Source organism: Onychomys torridus, chromosome 8 (assembly GCF_903995425.1).
Source record: "Onychomys torridus chromosome 8, mOncTor1.1, whole genome shotgun sequence".
Lineage (NCBI taxonomy): Eukaryota > Metazoa > Chordata > Mammalia > Rodentia > Cricetidae > Onychomys > Onychomys torridus.
In genome coordinates, this window is record NC_050450.1 from 104,004,109 (window position 1) to 104,023,595 (window position 19,487).

The 19,487-nt window shown below is 46.3% G+C and overlaps 1 protein-coding gene across 3 annotated transcripts in view; it reads right to left on the reverse strand.

Moving 5' to 3' along the window:
- Positions 1-19,487, reverse strand: part of Acox1 (acyl-CoA oxidase 1) — a 26,467-nt gene continuing 6,980 nt past the window's right edge. Inside the window, exons 3-15 of one of the 3 annotated variants that reach the window (XM_036195380.1) lie at positions 18,730-18,890; positions 12,095-12,255; positions 9,752-9,859; positions 8,541-8,660; positions 8,067-8,182; positions 7,013-7,182; positions 5,168-5,330; positions 4,582-4,772; positions 2,887-3,066; positions 2,664-2,769; positions 2,278-2,421; positions 1,936-2,142; positions 1-1,287 (exon numbers count right to left, since the gene is read on the reverse strand). In XM_036195380.1, coding sequence (XP_036051273.1) covers positions 1,237-1,287; positions 1,936-2,142; positions 2,278-2,421; positions 2,664-2,769; positions 2,887-3,066; positions 4,582-4,772; positions 5,168-5,330; positions 7,013-7,182; positions 8,067-8,182; positions 8,541-8,660; positions 9,752-9,859; positions 12,095-12,255; positions 18,730-18,794 — 1,782 coding nt within the window. In that variant the 5' untranslated portion in view covers positions 18,795-18,890 and the 3' untranslated portion in view covers positions 1-1,236. The remainder of the gene's footprint in view (positions 1,288-1,935; positions 2,143-2,277; positions 2,422-2,663; positions 2,770-2,886; positions 3,067-4,581; positions 4,773-5,167; positions 5,331-7,012; positions 7,183-8,066; positions 8,183-8,540; positions 8,661-9,751; positions 9,860-12,094; positions 12,256-18,729; positions 18,891-19,487) is intronic. The other 2 variants (XM_036195379.1, XM_036195378.1) reach the window with 2 other exon arrangements.

The window sequence follows — 19,487 nt, forward strand, 5'->3', positions numbered from 1 at the left end:
AACAAACAAAATCACACACAAAAAATGCATACATAAACACACATACCACAAAAGGTGTATTTCTTTCACCTTTAAGCACGATGATTGTAGAGATTGGACTGTAACCGATGGGACCAACTGACCAGCCAGGCAAGCCTGCTAGCGGCATACCACGAAGCCAGGTACTCAACAGCAATAACTAGCTGCGACCTCCAATCGTCCTTCAGCCCACATCAATGATTACATCTTCTGAACTAGAAACCACAGCATGTGGCTGCGGCAAAGGGTTTTTTGTTGTTTCTGGGTAAAAAGTGACCTGAGTGATTTATATGTCAAATACTTGACCACCAAGCATTTTAAGGGCTTATGACAAGATGACACAATCTTTCAAATCTGGATTGTCCCAGGAAATTTACTTAATAAAGTCACCAAAACACAGCAGTGCCACAGCTGAGGGCTCTCCCTACATGTGATCTACAAGGAAGGAACAGCTGCTGTCTTTAGTACCTTTCAGGAGAAGGTAAGCAAGAAACCGAAGAGGTCAGCCACCATGACTGAAGTCCAGGCAACAGTCAAATAAGGGAAGATAACTATGCTTACTATGTAGGAAAGTGGGGACAAAGGCGCGACATGCTACTACCAGGAAAGTTAGAGCCTGGAATGGATGATCACTTCCAACGCAGGCTTGTGGCTCCTAGATGGATGTGTGCTGAAGGAGTCTTGTTGGCTATGGTAATATGAAAGTTCACGAACACATCAGCACAGCAGTGGCGGTGGCGGCGGGGGCGGCAGCAGAAGTACCAGCCGCACACCCACATCAGGGTTCTGTCAGTTTCTGGCTCCCAATCCGTCCTCAGTGTAGATCATTTAGGCTGAAAGTCTGGAAAATTCCACCTTATAAAACAACCTTTGCTTTAAAAAACATATATCCAGTGATTAGCAATAAAAGTGTGAAACTAAGAATTTAGTAGTTAAACTCTGTTAATTACTCAAAGTCATGGCCTACTGGGATTAGCAGCAGTACAGCCGTGAGCCCTCTGAGTACCTCCAAGTCTCTGTGTTACTTAAAACATACTGAATTTCTTCTCATTTAATCTCTAGTCTGCTCATTTTTCTTTACTTATAGAGAGGAAAAAGGCCAACCCATCATCTGCTCTAGAGCTACACAAATGTGATGAAGATTTCCCGAGGATCAGTGAAGTGAGAAAGCGAGATCTCTGGCTGCTGTCTGGAGCAGATGGCCTTGTCCTGAGGAGCTCAGAGCTTGGACAGCAGGGGTTTCAAGTGCTTGTAGTAGGACTCATGGACCTGCATGAGAGCAGAGGACGCCAGTGAGGACCTGTCCTGTCAGTCAGCATTCTTCTCTAAACAACACCACCAACACCACTTTCACTGAGAAAGTAGTGGACCTTACACAGACACAAAGATAATTATTTTTTGTTTGGTTTGTCTCGTTTTTTAAGCCAGGGGCTCATTATATAGCCCAAGTTGACCTTGAACTCATAGAGATCTATCTGCTTGCCTCTGCCTCCCCAGTGCTGGGATTAAAGATGTGCCCAACTATGCCTGGCCTTTATTTTAAAAAAATTTTTTAAATGTATGTATTAGACTATCGATTTATGTGTGTGTGTGTGTGTGTGTGTGTGTGTGTGTGTGTGTGTCCGTGTGTCCGTATGTTAATACATTCCTATGTGTTCAGGTGCCCAGCCCATGGAAGTCAGAAAGGGTGCTGGATCCCCTGGAGCTGAAGTCATTATGTGAGCCACTCAACATAGGTGGTAGGAACCAAATCCAGCTCCTTTGTAGGAGCATCAAGTGCTCTTAACAGGTGAACCTCTCCTGCCCCATAGTTATATGACAAAAGTCAGTGGGCTAGGAGTGCCACTCAGTGACAGAGCCTTGCCCAGCATCAGTGAGAACCTCAGAAGTGACAGACCCCGTTTTTGTTTGTTTTACCTCCGTTTTGTTCAGTGGGGACTTCTTGGCCCACTCAAACAAGTTCTCATACACGTTCCCATCATAGCGGCCAAGAACAGAGCCCAGTGCCATATCCTTAAAGTCAAAGGCATCCACCAGAGCAACAGCATTGGGGCGGATTAGGGTGAGCAATTCCAGTATCCGGCTGTTTACTTGTGACATCTGAGCCCCTGTGATGATGTTCCCCTAAGGGAAAAAATAAAACAAATGAATAAAACTATGTCCAGACTAGACCTTTAGACACATATAACTTTAAAATAGACAACCGTTTAAGTCAATCAAATAAGCACACAAAAAGGCTTCTGCTTTGGAAATACTGACCTCAAGAAAATCTCCTCCTTTCTGGCTGATCCCGTAGAGAGAATACAGGAAACACAGATTCCTCAGGACAGCCTGGACGGCTTTGTCTTGGATCTTGGGGAGTTTGTCTGAAAAGATCTTCACCACTACGTAGTGGCAATGAGCCTGGAGGAAGACAAACAACAGGGTGTGGGACCCTTGAAAAGGTGGGTGTGGTGGCCTGTGTCTAGTTCCAACGTTTGGTAGGCTGAAGCAGGAGGACTGCCATGACTTTGAGGTCAGTTTTAGCTACTTGGTGAGTCCCTGTTCAGCCTGGGTTAGCGAACGTCTGTCTCAAAAAGGCTACCACAGTGACCCGGGCACTAAGGAAGGGGCAGCAGAGCAGTGAGGGGAAAGCCACCACTGACCTCACTCGCCCGAACAAGGTCAACAGAAGTTAGGTTCCATGCTACTTCCTTGCTCTTCCTGTGACTCATATGAGTCTTAAGGTTTTTTGCAGCAATTTCTACTAATCTGTTAAGCAAGAAGGAAGAGTATAGAGCTGAGGAAACCTTCATGGTTCCCACTCCTCTACTCGGCCCCAGCCTGGAAGGCCCCACAGCTGACCTCTTGCCCCTGAGGGGAGCTTACCTGGCTGCACGAAGCTTGTAGGCTTCAGTCAAGCTGTCCAGGCTGTTGATGTCCACCACAGTTGGCCAGACTGCCACCTGCTGTGGCTGGATACGCTGACTGGGCAGGTCATTCAAGTAGGACACCATGCCACCCACCAACTTCCCCGACTGCACCTGGTCATAGATTTTCATCAAGAACCTAGAAATCACCAAAACACATGCTTTCAGTAACTCTACTGAAAGTCAACTTATGTCAACTTGATATAGGCTAGAGTCATCTGAGAGGAGGAACCTAGGGAAGAAGTTGGTACCAGGATGGTGGGGCATTGCTGTGACAGACCTGACCATGTTTTCTGGGGAGGACTGTGGAACTTGGGGCTAGAAAAGCCATTGATTATTGGGAGCTCAGTGGGCTGTTCTGTAGGAGCTTGGAAGGTAACGCTGAGAACAGTGCAGAGGATGGAGGCCTGTGAGGTTTCAGAGGGAAGCAAAGACCCTACCAGGCCTTTTGTGTGAAGAATCTGTGATTTCAGTCAGCTGGAGCTGAAGAATCAGCTGTGATTACCAAGAGACCAGAACCACTAAAGTGAAACCTTTGCTTTGCTGGGACCATGGATGCTGGTCTGCTGGGGCTGAGGAATCAGCTGTGATTAAGAGGCCAGCATCACTGAGGTGAAGTCTTCTGGGGAGTGTTTCCTCAGGGCCACCAAACAGAAGCTGTATTCTAGAGGTGGTCAAGGTTGTCCTTTGTGCTGGCAGCTGAACTTGGTAGTGTAAGAGTCACCCAGGTGGTGCTGGTTTTGAAGGCATGAAGGGGTCATGGAGAGCAGCTGAGGCTTGTGCTGTGTGAGAGGACTGGAGTCCCTAAGAGAGCCCAGGAGAGGTTATTGGTGAAGGTGCAGCCCAGTTGCAGTTTTGGATATGCCAGTACCATGGAGTGACCACCAAGAACAGCAGCAGCAGTGGAGTGGATCAGCTGGAGCCTAGGAGACAAGCTGTGTGTGCTGCAGAGGGCGGAGCTGGAGAAGTGACCCAAAGCCCTTTAGAGGAGTCCAGATGATTGTGAGTGAATCCCAGATAGTGGACATTGAGTTATTTAGTTATTTATCTGTTGGAAGTTTGGTTTTGCTTTGTTCAGATTATGACTGTGCCCTGGTTCTTCTCTCTTAAAGTAAGAAAGTATTTAATTTTTATTTTATTTTATTTTTTAGGAGCCCACAGTTGAGAGACTTTGAATTTTTAAAAGATTTTTAGATTTTAAGAGATTTTGGATTTTTACAGAGACTGAACTTTTTTTTGGGGGGGAGGGAGGGGAGACAGGGTTTCTCTGTGTAGCTTTGGTGCCTGTCCTGGATCTCGTTCTGTAGACCAGGCTGGCTGCGAACTCACAGAGATCTGCCTGGCTCTGCTTCCTGAGTGCTGGGATTAAAGGTATGCCACCCAGCCAGAGATTGAACTTTTAAAGTGCATGAAATGGTAAAGACTGTGGGATTTTCAAGCTATAATATGTTTTATATTTGTGGTATTTATTAATCTGAGATCTTGGGGATGAACCAAAAAAAAGGGGGAAAGATTATGTCTTAAAAAGCCCTTTCCTCCCCAAGTTGTACTGGTCATGGTGTTCCATCACAGCAACAGTACCCTGAGGCAGACCACAAGTAAGCAGCAAGTCATGGCGGAAGTAAATCACAGCTGCCTTCCACCTGCTTCTCACCTGGCCGTCTGCAGCATCATGACAGTGTTCTCTCCCTCAAAGGTGCAGGCTGGGGTAAAAGTGACGTAAATATTTGGAATTCCGCTGCTGTGAGAATAGCCGTGTCCACCACAAGCCATCCGACATTCTTCAATACCAGCATTGGCCGTCCATGTAGTAAAAGCCTTAAGCCCAGCAGTGAGGGCGTGAAGCTAGGGACAAGAACAGGCCATGAGAACCCTGGCTTAGAACCCACCTTCTAACAGGAAAACACATCCTCCTGAAGTGTGCCGGTCACTGTCCAACCAGCGGTGTGCATGTCTACTGAAGAGGCAGTCATCTGCAACCTGAGTTAGCAATGCTCCCACACCTTTCTCAGCGGCTGTACGTGGCCAGTCACCCCTTTCTTTAAATTCTATTAATAAAAATCCGAGCTTCACATATGATCCGCTTTTAATTTTAAAAAGTTCCAAGGTTCTGTAATTCCTTTCAGGAAATTCCAACATGCAGTTTCTGCTGGATGTCTGCCAGCAGGTAAACATGAAACCTGAGGGTATCTAAGGAAACTACGGGTATCTAGGGAGGAATGAGAAAAGTACGTGCGTACCTCAGGCAGCTCACTCAGGTCCCCTCGGCCAATGCTCTCATTAATTCGAAGGTAGGTCTCCTTCATGTACCTTCCTACAAAGTGGAAGGCGTAGGCAGTGGCCAGCAGTGGGAAGAGTTTATACTGCTGGGTTTGAAAATCCAAAATCTGTGGTTCTGGTTCACTGAGTAACAGAGAAAGGAAAACAATGAGTAAACACTGACTTGTCCTATTGCAGGTTCAGTTCCCGTCCCGACACAGCAGCTGAATTGGTCCTTATGCAGGTCCTTCCTGGTGGACAGCAGCCGCCACTACTGTCATTTTACAGATGGGGAAACTGAGGGATCAGGTCTGTGAACTGAGGTCACACAGCTCAAAATGGCAACTCTTTGGTTCCATAAAGTCATATTCTTTTCTTATAAGGTCACATTCTTTCCTTTCCCCCCTTGTTCTTTGAGATAGAGTCTCTCTACACAGCCCTGACTGTCCTGGAACTCATTGTGTAGACCAGGCTGACCTTGAACATAGAGATCCACGGCCTGCATACTGGGATTAAAGGTGTATGCCTCCACACCCAGCAAAACTCCTAACCATTCTACTGCACTGCCTGAAGACAGTCTTCCAACTGCCTCAGTGTTTCCGTATGACTGAGGCACCAATATCTCACGGCTACACAGAAACGCAAGCTGAACAGCTCACAGTGAAGAGAATGCTACAAAAGACCACCACAAGCTCAACACACTGTGTTCTGAGCACAATCCTGGACATGACACCATATGGAAGGGATATTTTAAAGTGTCAAAGGTCCTGGGGTTGAATATGAACAAGATAACCTTGAATATGTGCATCAAACTGTCAGATAACAATACATATTTAAAAAAATAATGTATGGGCTGGAGAGAAGGCTTAGCGGCTAAGAGCACTGCTCTTCCAGAGGACCCGGGTTCAATTCCCAGAACCCACATAGCAGCTCACAACTGTCTGTAACTCCAGTTTCAGGGGACCTGACACCCATGGCAAAACACCGATGCACATTAAATAAAATAAAAAAATTTCTGGCCAGGCCCTCTGGATAAGTGAGACAGTTGATTAGCTTGAACTGTTTGGGAGGCACCCAGGCAGTGGAGCCAGGACCTGTCCTTAGTGCACGGGCTGGTTTTTTGGAGCCTGGGGCCTATGCTGGGACACTTTGCTCCGCCTTGGTGTAGGGAGGAGGGGACTGGACCTGCCTCGGCTGAGTCTGCCAGGCTGGGCCAACTCCCCAGGGGAGACCTTGCCTTGGAGGAGGTAGGAGTTGGGGGTGGATTGGGAGGGAGGGCTGGGGGGTGAGAGGAGGGAGGACAGGGGAATCTGTGGCTGATATGTGAAATTAAGTTAATTATAAAATAAAAATACCATTAAAATTTTTTCTAAAAATATTTATTTATTTTTGTTTTATTTGAATTGGTGTTTTGCCTGCATGTATGTCTGTGTGAGGGGGTCAGATCTTGGAGTTACAGACAGGTGTGAGTTGTCATGTGGATATTGGGAACTGAACCCAGGTCCTCCAGAAGAGCAGTTAGCGCTCTTAACCCCAGAGCCATCTCTCCAGCCTAATAAACATTTTTTTTAATTAATAGTTTTGTGGGGATTTAATTTTTAAAGATAGAAGCAGCCTGCCTGCCTGCCCTTGGTTCCTTGACTTCATGCATGCTGAGTAGGTGGTGCCCCCTGGGAGGCCTAGCATGTGTAAGCCCTGGGTTAACATCTAGCATATGGGGCTAGTGCCAGGGTGGAAAGGTGGACGAAGTGGTTATTCTGATCTAGCCTCTAAGAACAGGGTCAAAGCCATCAGCAGCAAGGACCCATCTCAGACCCTGCCCTCACCCTGGCTTGATTTCCGACTGGTGCCTCACAGCGCTGTATCGTATGGCAATGGTGCATGCCTTGGACAGACACCGAGCTGCATCTCCCACGAGGAAGGACCTGACGAACACCATGGTCCCATACGTCAGCTTGTTATTCAAGGGCTTCACATAAGTGCCATCAGGCTTCACCTGAAAGAACAAAACAGGCCTGAAGTGTCTTTCTGTGAGGCCAAGAAAGCATGTACTGATTCATTCTCCAAGTGTGTTTCCTGGAACAGCAGGGACCTGGCAACTGGTCTGAAACACTCAATTTTGCCCCCACCTCTGACCTTCTGAACCAGAGATTTGGGGAGCAAGGGCTTGATTTTAAGACATGGGCTTAGCCCGGGCAGTGGTGGTGAACGCCTTTAATTCTTGTATTGGGAGGCAGAGGCAGGCAGGTCGCTATGAGTTTGAGGGCGGTCTGGACTACAGAGTGAGTTCCAGGACAGTGAGGGCTACACAGAGAAACCCTGTCTTGAAACAAAACCTAACAAAAAAGACATGGGCTTGCTATGCAGTTCAGCCTGACCTTGAACTCACTTCCTCTGCCTCAAGTACACACTATATTTGGCTTACAATCTAAGTTCCAACTGGCCTTCCAGGTGACTCCAAGTTGCTGAAGGATTGGGAACCACAAGTCACTAATGAGGTGATACTTTCCACACACGCCTCAACTGCTTCTAAGTCACTGTCAAGAAGGAAAGAAGTTCAGAAGGAAAAGCATGTCACCTTCTGCAACTAACATTTAGAGGCTGGGGTAGGAGGATTGCTTTGAACCCTAGCTTGGCTGGTCTGGGATATAAAGTGAAAACTTGACGGTAACAAACCTAAAACCAAATAAAATAAATAAATATACCTGGGTGAGCCGGGCGGTGGTGTTACACATCTTTAATCCCAGCACTTGGGAGGCAGAGGCAGGCGGATCTCTGTGAGTTCGAGACCAGCCTGGGCTACACAGTGAGATCCAGGACAGCCAGGACTACACAGAGAAGCCCTGTCTTGGAAACAACAACATAAACAAACAAACATACCTGGGCATATTTCATCAGCATGTTCTCTCTAGGGATACGGTAATTGTCCATCTTCAGGTAACCGTTATCCATCTCCTCATAACCAAATTTGGGGCCAATATCCCCAACAGTAATACCTACCGAAGACAACAGCAAACACATGAGATACTTCTGCTTTTGAAGCCTTGCCTTCCTATATTGTTTAATTGTGCCTTATGCTTTTTGCAGTTTATTTAATTATTTTATTTTATGGGTGTGGGTATTTTCTGTGCATGTATGTCCATGCACCACATGTGTGCCTTGTGCCCCAGGTGGCTAAAATAGGGTGTTAGATCCTCTAGAACTGGAGTTACAGCTGGCTGTGGGCCAACATATGAGTACTGGAACTGAACCCTGGTCCTCTGGAAGATCAGCCAGTGTTTGTAAATGCTAAGTCATCTCTCCAGCCCCGAGCAATTTTAATTTTTACCTTGACATCAGATGAACCATCCTTACCTGGCAAGGGCTTGTGGGTTCCAATTTCACGGATGGGAACAACAAAGGCATGTAATCCATAGCACTCCCCTTGAGTGATGAGCTGAGCAAGAACTATTGCATGGTTGGAAGTCTTCCCAACTGCAACAACAAGAACGGGGAAGTTAGTGTGCTGTCCCTGCTTCCGAATTTTTCTTTTCCTTTCTTTTTGAAGGTAGAGTCTCCTGAACCCCTGATCCTCCTACCTCGGTGTCCTGAGTGCTGAGATTACAAGCGTGTACCACTACACTTGGGTATGTTTTTGTGTTTTTACTGATATTACATTTATTTGGGGGGTGGTAGCTCATGCTTGCAATATGGCATGCATGTGGAGGTCAGAAGAAAACTTATAGGAACTGTTCTTTCCTTCCATCATACAGGTTCTGGGGATTGAACTCAGGTCATTGGGGTTGGCACAAGTACCTTTACCTCTGAACCCTCTCACAGGCCCTGTATTGAATTTCTAAATGGTGGAGACACAAAAGTATGTGAAAGCTAGTCCTTTCCCGTGACACTCTCACACAGTTTCTGGACAAAGCTTATAGTTTTGTTCTTATTTTATTTTTTCAGACAAATCCTACATTAAACAAAAAGGTATAGCTTCAATTTTTAAACATTTATTATTTGTGTTTACGTGTGTACACACGAGCATGAGGAGCACAGTGCACATGGAAGTCAGGACAACTTGAAGGACTCAGTTCTTCCCTTCTACCATATGTTCTACTTACTATAATTTTTTTTTTTAACATTTATTTATTTATTATGTATACAGCATGTATGACTGCAGGCCAGAAGAGGGCACCAGGTCTCATTACAGATGGTTGTGAGCCACCATGTGGTTGCTGGGAATTGAACTCAGGACCTCTGGAAGAGCAGTCAGTGCTCTTAACCTCTGAGCCATCTCTCCAGCCCTGTAATTTTATTTTAAATGATGACTATGGGAGCTATGGTACATGGGTTATTTAGATGAAAAATTAAACCAAGTGCTATAAGACAGCCATTACTGTTGTGCTTTTACAATATATAAATGGAAGTAACATCTTATGATAGTGTAAGACTTTAATTTTTTTACTTCACAATCATATTCTCATATAAGGTCGACATTCTAAATATAACCTTATAAGTCCTCAAAATGTTCAACAACAACAAAAACAAAACAATAAATGTTTTCTGGGTTTTTTTAATCAACTTACGTCCCCCAGGCCACCACTTAATAGAAGTCACAGTGGGGCTGTTGAGAATGAACTCTTGGGTTTTGGGGTCATATGTGGCAGTGGTCTCCAGGCCTCGAAGATGAGTTCCTAAGGAAAGAGATCACATGACCTGAGACACAATACAGAGGGAAAGAGCAACAAACAGACCGTCAAGATTCTCTGCTGAGGCCTGAAAGGTCCAGGCCTCAGAGGAGCCAAGAACCAGCGATATGTTCGTAGACGAGCTATGAGGGATGGTCCAGCAGGAAGTTAACACTCCACCAGACAGTTCCCACTAGGCCGCATGTCGTGAGCACTCCACTTCTAAATGGGGCTCAGTTGGGTGTGTCATATTTACTGGGATTAATAAGAAAATGTAAAGGCAGCTTGTGTTCTATATGACAGAGGCAGCTCGTGTTCTACATGACAGAGGCAGCTCGTGTTCTACATGACAGAGGCAGCTTGTGTTCTATATGACAGAGGCATCTACTCTCCTTTAAATCCAGTTCTTTCACATTTAAAAAATACATTTTCTCTGTGTGCATTGTGCATGTGCTGGTGCACACCAGCCATAGCACACAACCTGTGCGAGTTAGTTTTCTCATGCCAAGTGGGTCCTGGGAATTGATCTTGGGTCACCAGGCTTGCCACCATGTACCTTTACCACTGAGCCACACTGCCAGCCCGGCAAGTGCAAGCCATTTCTAAGTTTGAAAAGGACAACTGCAAGTCTAGAACTATGTACCTCTGTGCTTCTGGGGACAATAAGACAGCGTGTGACAGAAACAGACTCAGCTGACCTGGCGTACGTTAGAACTTATTTCAGAACGAGCACCAAAATGGAAACTAAGAACTTGAAAACATTTATTCATTATGAAAAAAGTGACTTCCTACAATTCTCCTAGAGTCCAGGGCCAGGCTCCACCTCAGTGCTCCCTGCTCACTAGAGTGAGGAAGCTTGTGTTCAGTCTCCTGTTGCTGGAGATGGAGGATGGACACTTCCACTCTGAATCCTAGCTGTACACACTGCAATTCTTTGAAAAGTATTATAGAAAAATGTGGGTGTCATTCCAATAGGACTACATTGAAACAAATGATGAGGACTTTTTTTTTTCTTTCTTTCTTTCTTTTTTTTTTTTAAGATTTATTTATTATGTATACAGAAGAGGGCGCCAGATCTCATTACAGATGGTTGTGAACCACCATGTGGGTGCTGGGAATTGAACTCAGGACCTCTGGAAGAGCAGCCGATGCTCTTAACCGCTGAGCCATCTCTCCAGCCCTTTTTTTTTTTTGTTTTTTCGAAACAGGGTTTTTCTGTAGCTTTGCGCCTTTCCTGGAACTCACTTGGTAGCCCAGGCTGGCCTCGAACTCACAGAAATCCGCCTGCCTCTGCCTCCCAAGTGCTGGGATTAAAGGTGTGCACCACCACTGCCCGGCGAGGACTTTTTTTTAAAGCAAACTACTTGGAGAACACCAGGCTTAATTTAGCACTTTGAAACATCTAGAAATCTCCAAGCCAAACAACAGAAATAGACAGTTTGTAAGCAACAGCCTTCAAAGCAGAAGTCAAGAAACCAGGCCCTGAGTAAACTCCTTTGCCAAAGAAGCCTTTGGTGACACATTAGACAAAGTGTCTCCCATGACTGCTGACCTCAACTGTCTGCCACTTTGTATCCTGTGAGGAGCCTATAAAATACTGCTCAGTGTTAAGGAGGCTGTACAAAATATACACTTTTTCTGACTCTTCAGAATGGGGGGAGGTCTGGGGATGGACACAAGATGGAATGGGACACGGGTATACATGAATGGCAAACAGAGCCAATTCAGAGAACAAGAGAAAAACTACCACCACCAGCCCCACCTGGTTCAGAAAGACGGGTGAGGTGGCAAGCGTGTGACAAACAGATGTCAGTAGCCTCAGCAGGACAGACAGACGGCTTAACTTCCAACCTCTGGTCAAACCACCTTCCAGACTTTCCTCACGCACTACGTCAAGTACAAGTAACTTCAAGACAGACATACTGACTGTTTCTGACTACAGGAAGTCAAAGGGCACTCACACATTAACGTGTTCCTCTAGGTGATCATCAGATGGGTTCAGAGTCTACACGCACAGATTCCACAGACTGCCTGGTAAGTAGGCCTGACTGGTCATTCCTGAGAGTCAGGAAGAACCAACAACCACAGTACAAAATAACTTTATTTACACTGCCTGAGCCTCCGCTGGGAGCTGGACTCTGCAGAGGCTCACAAGAAACAGCCAGCAGCATCCTGCCGTGCTCTATATAGGTCCATCTGGCAGGGCCCGCCCACCCAGAAGGTAGACTTAATACACTGTACCATGACCCATCTCTGTCTGGGCATAAGTGCCCGTGATCTCCAAATTCCAGGCCGGCATGAAGAATCGCTCCTGCTGCTCTGCGGTGGCCTGGTGAAGCAAGGTGGGCAGGAACATGCCCAAGTGAAGATCCAAAGGCTCAGGTCGCCCTCGGTGCACAGAGCTTCGAAGAAATACCAAGGACGGGCATTGGAGGGAAGCATCATCGGGTGTGTGAGAATCAATAATGTGAACAGATAGAGCAGGGAAGGAGAAAAAAAAACGTGAGTATTAATCAATCACATGCACTTCATCATGGACGGGAGCACTGCCCTTTTCTGTATTACTTTATGATTCACAACAATATCCATCTTTCTTGGCAGAGTATGCGGCAGGACGGCTACGGAGACCCATACCCGTGTAGCACAAAACAATGTGTAAAGGCAAAACTCCAGCCTCTCAATTAAATGAAAGGAAATGAAAATTCTGAAAAGGAGACTTGAAGGAAACAAGGCATCCTTGGGTGGGACAGAAGCAGGAAAACAGGCCCGTTCTCTCAGGGATAAAATGAATCCGGGCTGAGGTTTTCCTGGATGTACTTTTAGAAGTGTCTAGACTGGGATCCTTTCTGTTTGTTCAGAAAACATGTAGGACAGACCCACAGTCTTCACAGGACCAATTTCATCATGGCAGATATTCAGCTCAGACCTTTCAGTGCAAATTAACACAGAAACTGACAGTGCTCTCCATTCCAATTCCAGCAATTAAAGACAAGCCATCTCTAGTGAGGACCATTACATTGTAAATCACAGGTCTATGCGTAACAGGGTCTGCACTCTGTTATGATGCCATTTAATTATCTTAGAGATGGGCCTGGACAGCCTTCCAGTCTCTCAACATCTCGGCTTGTTCCAGCTTGTTCCCTCTAAGCTGGGGAGGAGACTAGGCTGATACACTCAGCAAGAGCTCACTAGGACCTCTCCAAGGAAAGTGGCTACGCCTTCAGCTAACCCTCCGGACACAGGGAAATCCCCACTTCATCAAGCAATGAAGATGGGTGGTCAAATGCCACGTTTGCATCAAAATGATGGTGGTTGAAAAAAAAAAAGATGGTGGTGAGCCAGGACAAGGATTATGCAACCTAGTCCTATCTCTGGTTGGCGAGCTTAATGTTCAAGTGAGACATGGGCTGAGAAAGTCTAAAATCCAGAGCTGTCCTTGGAAACCTCAAAACAGAAATCCCAAATGATTGGCTACTGGCAGAGCAGGTGAAAGGGCTGCAGGGACTCTTGGTGCTACTTTTGTAATTCCCTATGAATTCGCAATCATTTTTAAATTAGAAAAAAATTGAAACTGATTCATGGAACGAGCTGTGATGGTGCACATCTGTAATCCAAGCACAGGAGGCTGAGGCAGGATTCAAATTCAAGGCCAGTTTAGGCTAGACAGGGAGATCCTACCTTAGAAACCCAACCACCACATTAACCAAATCAAACCAGACTGCATTTGTGAGATGCCTTTCTTACTTATAACTCTTCCAGCTTTTAAAATGCCAGCAATGGGAATGGGGGTAAACAGTTTGCCTAGGGTTTGCTCAAACAGACAAAAAAAAAAACCACTGTTAATCCCACACACGTAAACCTAGAACTCATCTAGGAGGCCCTGGATTTTAATGTGGGGGGAGCCCCAGGCTGGGGTGACACTCAGGGTACCGTTCATGTTAGCGTACTTAGACCCTGGTTTAATCCCCAGAGCTTTCTTCCCCAAAAGACTAGTATCCAAGTCCCTAGGCAGTAACTCTGACCTAGGGCTGCCACCTAATGCGGGGAGCAGCCCACTTTCTACTTTCAGGAGAGATGTCTGTGCTGGCAATGACCAGAGACTGCTGGAGGAGGAGGGGGCTGAAAGCGGCCCCTTCAGACCAAGGGAGGTTTGTATCCGTGTGCCCTGCTAGCGTAAGAACAATACAGTGTTATCGAACACAGGGAGGAAGGAAGGCAAGGCAGGTACTCCAATCAGACACTGGGACGGAAAAATGTCTGGGGAAAAAAGTGTCTCTGGTAGCTAACATAGGTATTAGTCACACACGGGTAAGATTTAGGAACACTCGAGAGAGAAGGACAGTTTCTCTACTTGAAGTTAATTATGCACAGCAATGATACACACTACTGTGAGATTATCATAAACTGTATAGCAGTACATTTGGCAAAGTGTTAAAGTCAGTTCTTCTAAAGCTGCTATGTGGAAAGGTCTCCTCAGTCTCTCCTTCCACAGGCTACAAAGCTGGACAGGCTGGCAGCCGACAGCGGGGGATGATCTGACTGGACAGGCTGGCAGCCGACAGCAGGGGTGATCTGACTGGACAGGCTGGCAGCCGACAGCGGGGGTGATCTGACTGGACAGGCTGGCAGCCGACAGCAGGGGTGATCTGACTGGACAGGCTGGCAGCCGACAGCGGGGGTGATCCGACTGAGCAGCCTTGGGGTTAGAAGTACAGTCAGTACAGGGTTGGTCTAGCATGCATGAAGTCAGTTCCTCCCAAAGGAAAACCAGGCTGGGACACACACCTAATAATTCCACCAGAGGCAGGAAGAGCCCCACAAGTTTGAAGCTAGCCTGGTAACCTACAGTGACTCCACAAGCCCTGTCTCCCACAAACACCCTCCCTCAAAAGATCTGACTAACAGGAAAGAATTAGCTGGCTTCTGCCTGAGAGGACCAAACCAATGGAGTACTTCCCAAGAAAATAAGCTCTGCCACACACCAACTCAAATTCCTGCAGCAGCGCCTTTTGCAACTTGACAAACTGAGATGAGAATTCTGAAGTTAGGAGCTGGTGGTGGCACACGCAGGTAGGCCAGTGCTGAAGGTGAAGGAGGAGGATCCCAAGTCTGAGGCTGGCCCAGATTAAACCTCTGTGAGGCATGGCAGGGCTTGCCTGTGATCCCCACACTGCGGAGGTAAAAGGGATGATGAAAATTCCAGGCCAGCCTGGTCCACAGAACCAGAGTTCCAAAAGTTAGTAGGACCCTGCTGTCTCAAAACAAAACAGAAAGCAAAGGAGGGGCTAGAGAGAGATGAAGAGAACACTTGCTGCTTCCCACAAGACCTGAGTTCAGGTCTTAGTAGGGTGACTCATGACTCCTGTAATTCCAGCTACAGGGGATCTTCTATGCTCTCTGTGGACACGGACACGGACACACACACACACACACACACACACACACACACACACACACACGAATAAAAATAAACCTAGTGTTTGTTTCTTTTCTTTTTTTTTGGCTTCTTTTGTTTTTGAGACAAGGTCTCACTATGTAGCCCTGACTGGCCTGGAACTTACTATGTGGACCACATGGGTCTCAAACTCACAGAGATTTGCCTGCCCCTGCCTCCCAAGGGTAGGTGTGCATCACCATACTGGCTACAAATAAACCCCAAACAACAACAATAAAACCACCAAAGGAAAAAGAAAACAGTAAGCAAGAACACCAAACAAATAACTCTTTTGTTTTGGGAGTTTGGTACTGGAAAGTGAGCCCGGGGCCTTGCACACACTGCACAAGCAACCAATCTCTGAGCTCCACGCCCAGTCTCCAGACGCAGGGAAGCACATGTGTATAGTACACTCCAGGAATAAAGTCTATTACAAAACTCTAGAAGAACCAACAGGGAAAAGCCGAGAGTGAGGAGCACACAAGCGTAGGGAAATGTCTGAGAGCTGCTCTCTAAGTCAGGGTTAGAGAGGAGCTGAACAAACCCAGAAGACGTCAGGAGAAAGCTGCACCTACTCCAAGGAGGACACGTTGAGTCCACAGAATAAAATGTCTAACACATGAGGCTGGAATGGGGAAAATAACAGATGGACACACTATTCTGAGAAGGTCAACATGCAAATTCTGTCTCCATCAATACTCAAAGGAGGGAAAACCCCTTCAGCTTCCAGAAGAAAATGCAAACAGCAAATGAGAATGTGTAGTGGCATACAAGCTAGTAACAGGAAACCGTAACTGGGACTCTCAGGTGTGCATTAATGTGGTGAGAACAAAGTGGCCACCTTGACAGGGCTATAGAGACAAGCGGATTCTGAAGGCACTAAAGAAGGGACGTGAGGGACTATAATCCCATCTCTGGGAAGGTTGAGGCAGGAGGGTCACAAGTTCAAGGCAAGTATGAGCTATTTACAACAAGAACCTGTATTAAAACAAAGTGTTAAAGATAGTAGAAGCTGGTTCATCTCAGAGTCTCTTATATCATTTTATGCAATACAAACTATGAAATGAGGCTAGGTTTGCAACCCAACACTTGGGAAGTTCAAGGTCATCCTTGGCTCAAGATGAGTGTCTCAGAACACAAAACAAAATAAAAACTGTTTTAAATATTCATCTCTGACCAGGCGTTGGTGGCGACGCCTTTAATCCCAGCACTTGAGAGGCAGAGCCAGGTGGATCTCTGTGAGTTCGAGGCCAGCCTGGTCTACAGAGTGAGTTCCAGGAAAGGCGCAAAGCTACACGGAGAAACCCTGTCTCGAAAAACCATAAAAATAAATAAATAAAAATATTCATCTCCCTCAGTGCAGTAATTCATTTCTGACAACCCCCAATATTACGTATGTTTATGTACGTATGTCTGTGTGTGTATACATGTTTTTCTTCCTTCACTGCAGCGCTGGGGGGTTGAACTGAGAGCCTCTTGTGTGCTAGGCAAGCATTGTTCTTAGACAGAAGTTAGTGGAGAGCAGCAAGGAAGGGCTACAGATGCCACTCAATATAGACTGCTTACCTAACATGATGGGTTCCATCCCAGCATCAAAGCACAAAGACAGACGGACAGAAGAAAGTTGAAAAAATTACAATAACCCAAAACCAAGAAGCAAGTCTCATGGGAACCCCCAGGGTTCAGTCAGCTGGCAAGAGTGTGCACAGAGGCCGAAGTGGAGCGGCAGGAAATCACATCTGCTGTCTTCCAAGTTCTGAGAGAAGACAGGAACTTTCTCAGTGAGAGGAATCTGCCAATGCTGTCCCAGGGCAGCACCTGTATGACAGATCTACATTCCTCACCCAAAGCGCTAATGTGAAATGAGGCAAAAGAAACAGTGCCTATGAGGTGGCAAGTTCTTCAACTGGTCACCTGCTTTGTGACCTAAAGAAATGTGAGGCTGATTTCCACACTGTTCCTTCAACACTAGAGCCCTGTAGAGTGACCTTCCTCAGCCCAGGCCTGATAGATTTCCTGGTATGTTTCAAGAGGAGGGAAGACACTCTAGAGCAGCTGTTCTTAACATGTGGGTCTCAACCCCTGGGGGTGGGGGTCCACCAGCCCTTTCACCGGAGTCACCTAGGACCATCAAAAAACAGATATTTACATTAAGATTCATAACAGTAGCAAAATTACAGTTATGAAGTAGCAACAAAATAATTTTATGGTTGGGGGTCACCACAACAACATGGGGAACAGTATTAAAAGTTCAGCATTAGGAAGGTTGAGAACCACAGCTCTAGAGGGAAAAACTGACAGGGAAAAAACCTACCATCCCAGCACGTAGGAGGCTAAGGAGACGGCAGGTTTAAGGCCAGCACAGACTAACAAGGCCAACCTTGTCTCTACTTTCTTTTTCTTTGGTTTTGGTTTTTCGAGACAGGGTTTCTCTGTGTAGCCCCTGGCTGTCCTTGAACTCACAGTGATCCACCTGCCTCTCTGCCTCCCGAGTGCTGGGATTACAGTCGTGCGCCGCCACCACCACCACCTAGTCCTAGCTGTCCCAGCCTCTTTTTTTTTTTTTTTTCCAGAGCTGAGGACTGAACCCAGGGCCTAGCAAGTGCTCTACCACTGAGCTAAATCCCCAACTCCTGGTACATACTTTTAAGGTCAGCACTCAGGAGGCAGAAGCAGGTGGATCTCTGTTGAGTTTGACGCCAGCCTGGTCTACAAAGTGAGTTTCACGACAGCCAGGACTGTTACATAGAGAAATCTTGTCTTGACAAACAAACAAACAAACATCATACAAACAAAAGCTAAAACACATCCATTCCCACAGGTGTGGTCCCTGAAAACAATCCTATTCCACACAGAGTCCACAAACATAATTTGCTGAACATGCCTAAGCATTTAGGAAGGATTTAACCAAAACTACTGGCAGTAAAGGACCCACAGGCATTCACGGGGAACTATACAACGAACAGCTGAAGAAAACCACAGGACTCATTCTCAAACTGAAGCAGCTAGCAGTCAAGGAAGGAGCAGGACAGTCCCCTGCCATCACTGTTATTACAATGCATTCTTCTGACGTCACCTCTAGACTCTGCTGAGGCATCATCCCTCTGGAGAACTTCCAACAGACTCCTTCACAGTCATACATACCAACGCAGCTGGACGCTCTGATATACTTAAATGTCACCTCTCCAAGGTGCTCAGTAACTGTTCACAACGGGTAAGCATGACAAACAGTGGCTTTAAGAAGTGACACTGAAGGATGTTCATAGGCCTGAGCCCTGGGGAATAAACTCAGGGGAAAACTGGGCTTTGATTCAACAATTGAAAAATAAATTCCCAAACACATAGCTGCAGGGGAGGAGGAAATAAAAAAAATCAAACTTCAGGAGTCACTTTTCTTGAACTTATGAGGTGATCACCCCGGGATCATCAGATGTTGACTAACCGTGGCCCATCTCCGTCTGGGCGTAGGTACCAATTATCTGGAGATCTTTGGACGGAAGCATCCATTTCTCTTGCTGAGCAGTGGTGCCCTGATTCAGCAAGGTAGGAATAAACATGGAGTAATTGAGGCCCACAGGTTCCACAAAATTGACCAAATGTAGTCTACAGGAGAGAAAAGAAAAGCATCTCAGCCTCACACAGGACACTGCACCCACCGCTCACTCTAGTTAGCTGATCATTTGTGTGTGTGTGTGTGTCATGACATGGGGTGGAGGCTCTGGAGGGCAGGGGGCCTCCTTCCCCTATAGGTTCCAGAAATCAAGCTTCATCTGTCAGGCTCAGCAGCAAACCCTTGAGCTGTCTTGCCAGTCCCCCGACCTCACATTCTTGAGAAAAAAAATCTTGGCCCTCATGATGAAGAATAGAAAATTGAAGACCCTTTTACTAAATGAAATGTAAAATTTACCGTTTACTATATAAAAGCCAAGAGCAGGTCTTTTTTTTTTTTTTTTTAAAGATTTATTTATTAAGTATACAATGTGCCTACATATATGCCTGCAGGCCAGAAGAGGGCACAAGATAGAATTATAGATAGTTGTGAACCTCCATGTGGTTGTTGGGAATTGAACTCAGGACTTCTGGGAGAGCAACCAATGCTTTTAACCTCTGAGCCATCTTCCCAGCCCCAAGAGAAGGTCTTATGTGGCAGCTCTTGCCCCCATCACCTCAGGGCCAGATTCCTTCTGTGTTTCTCTGGCA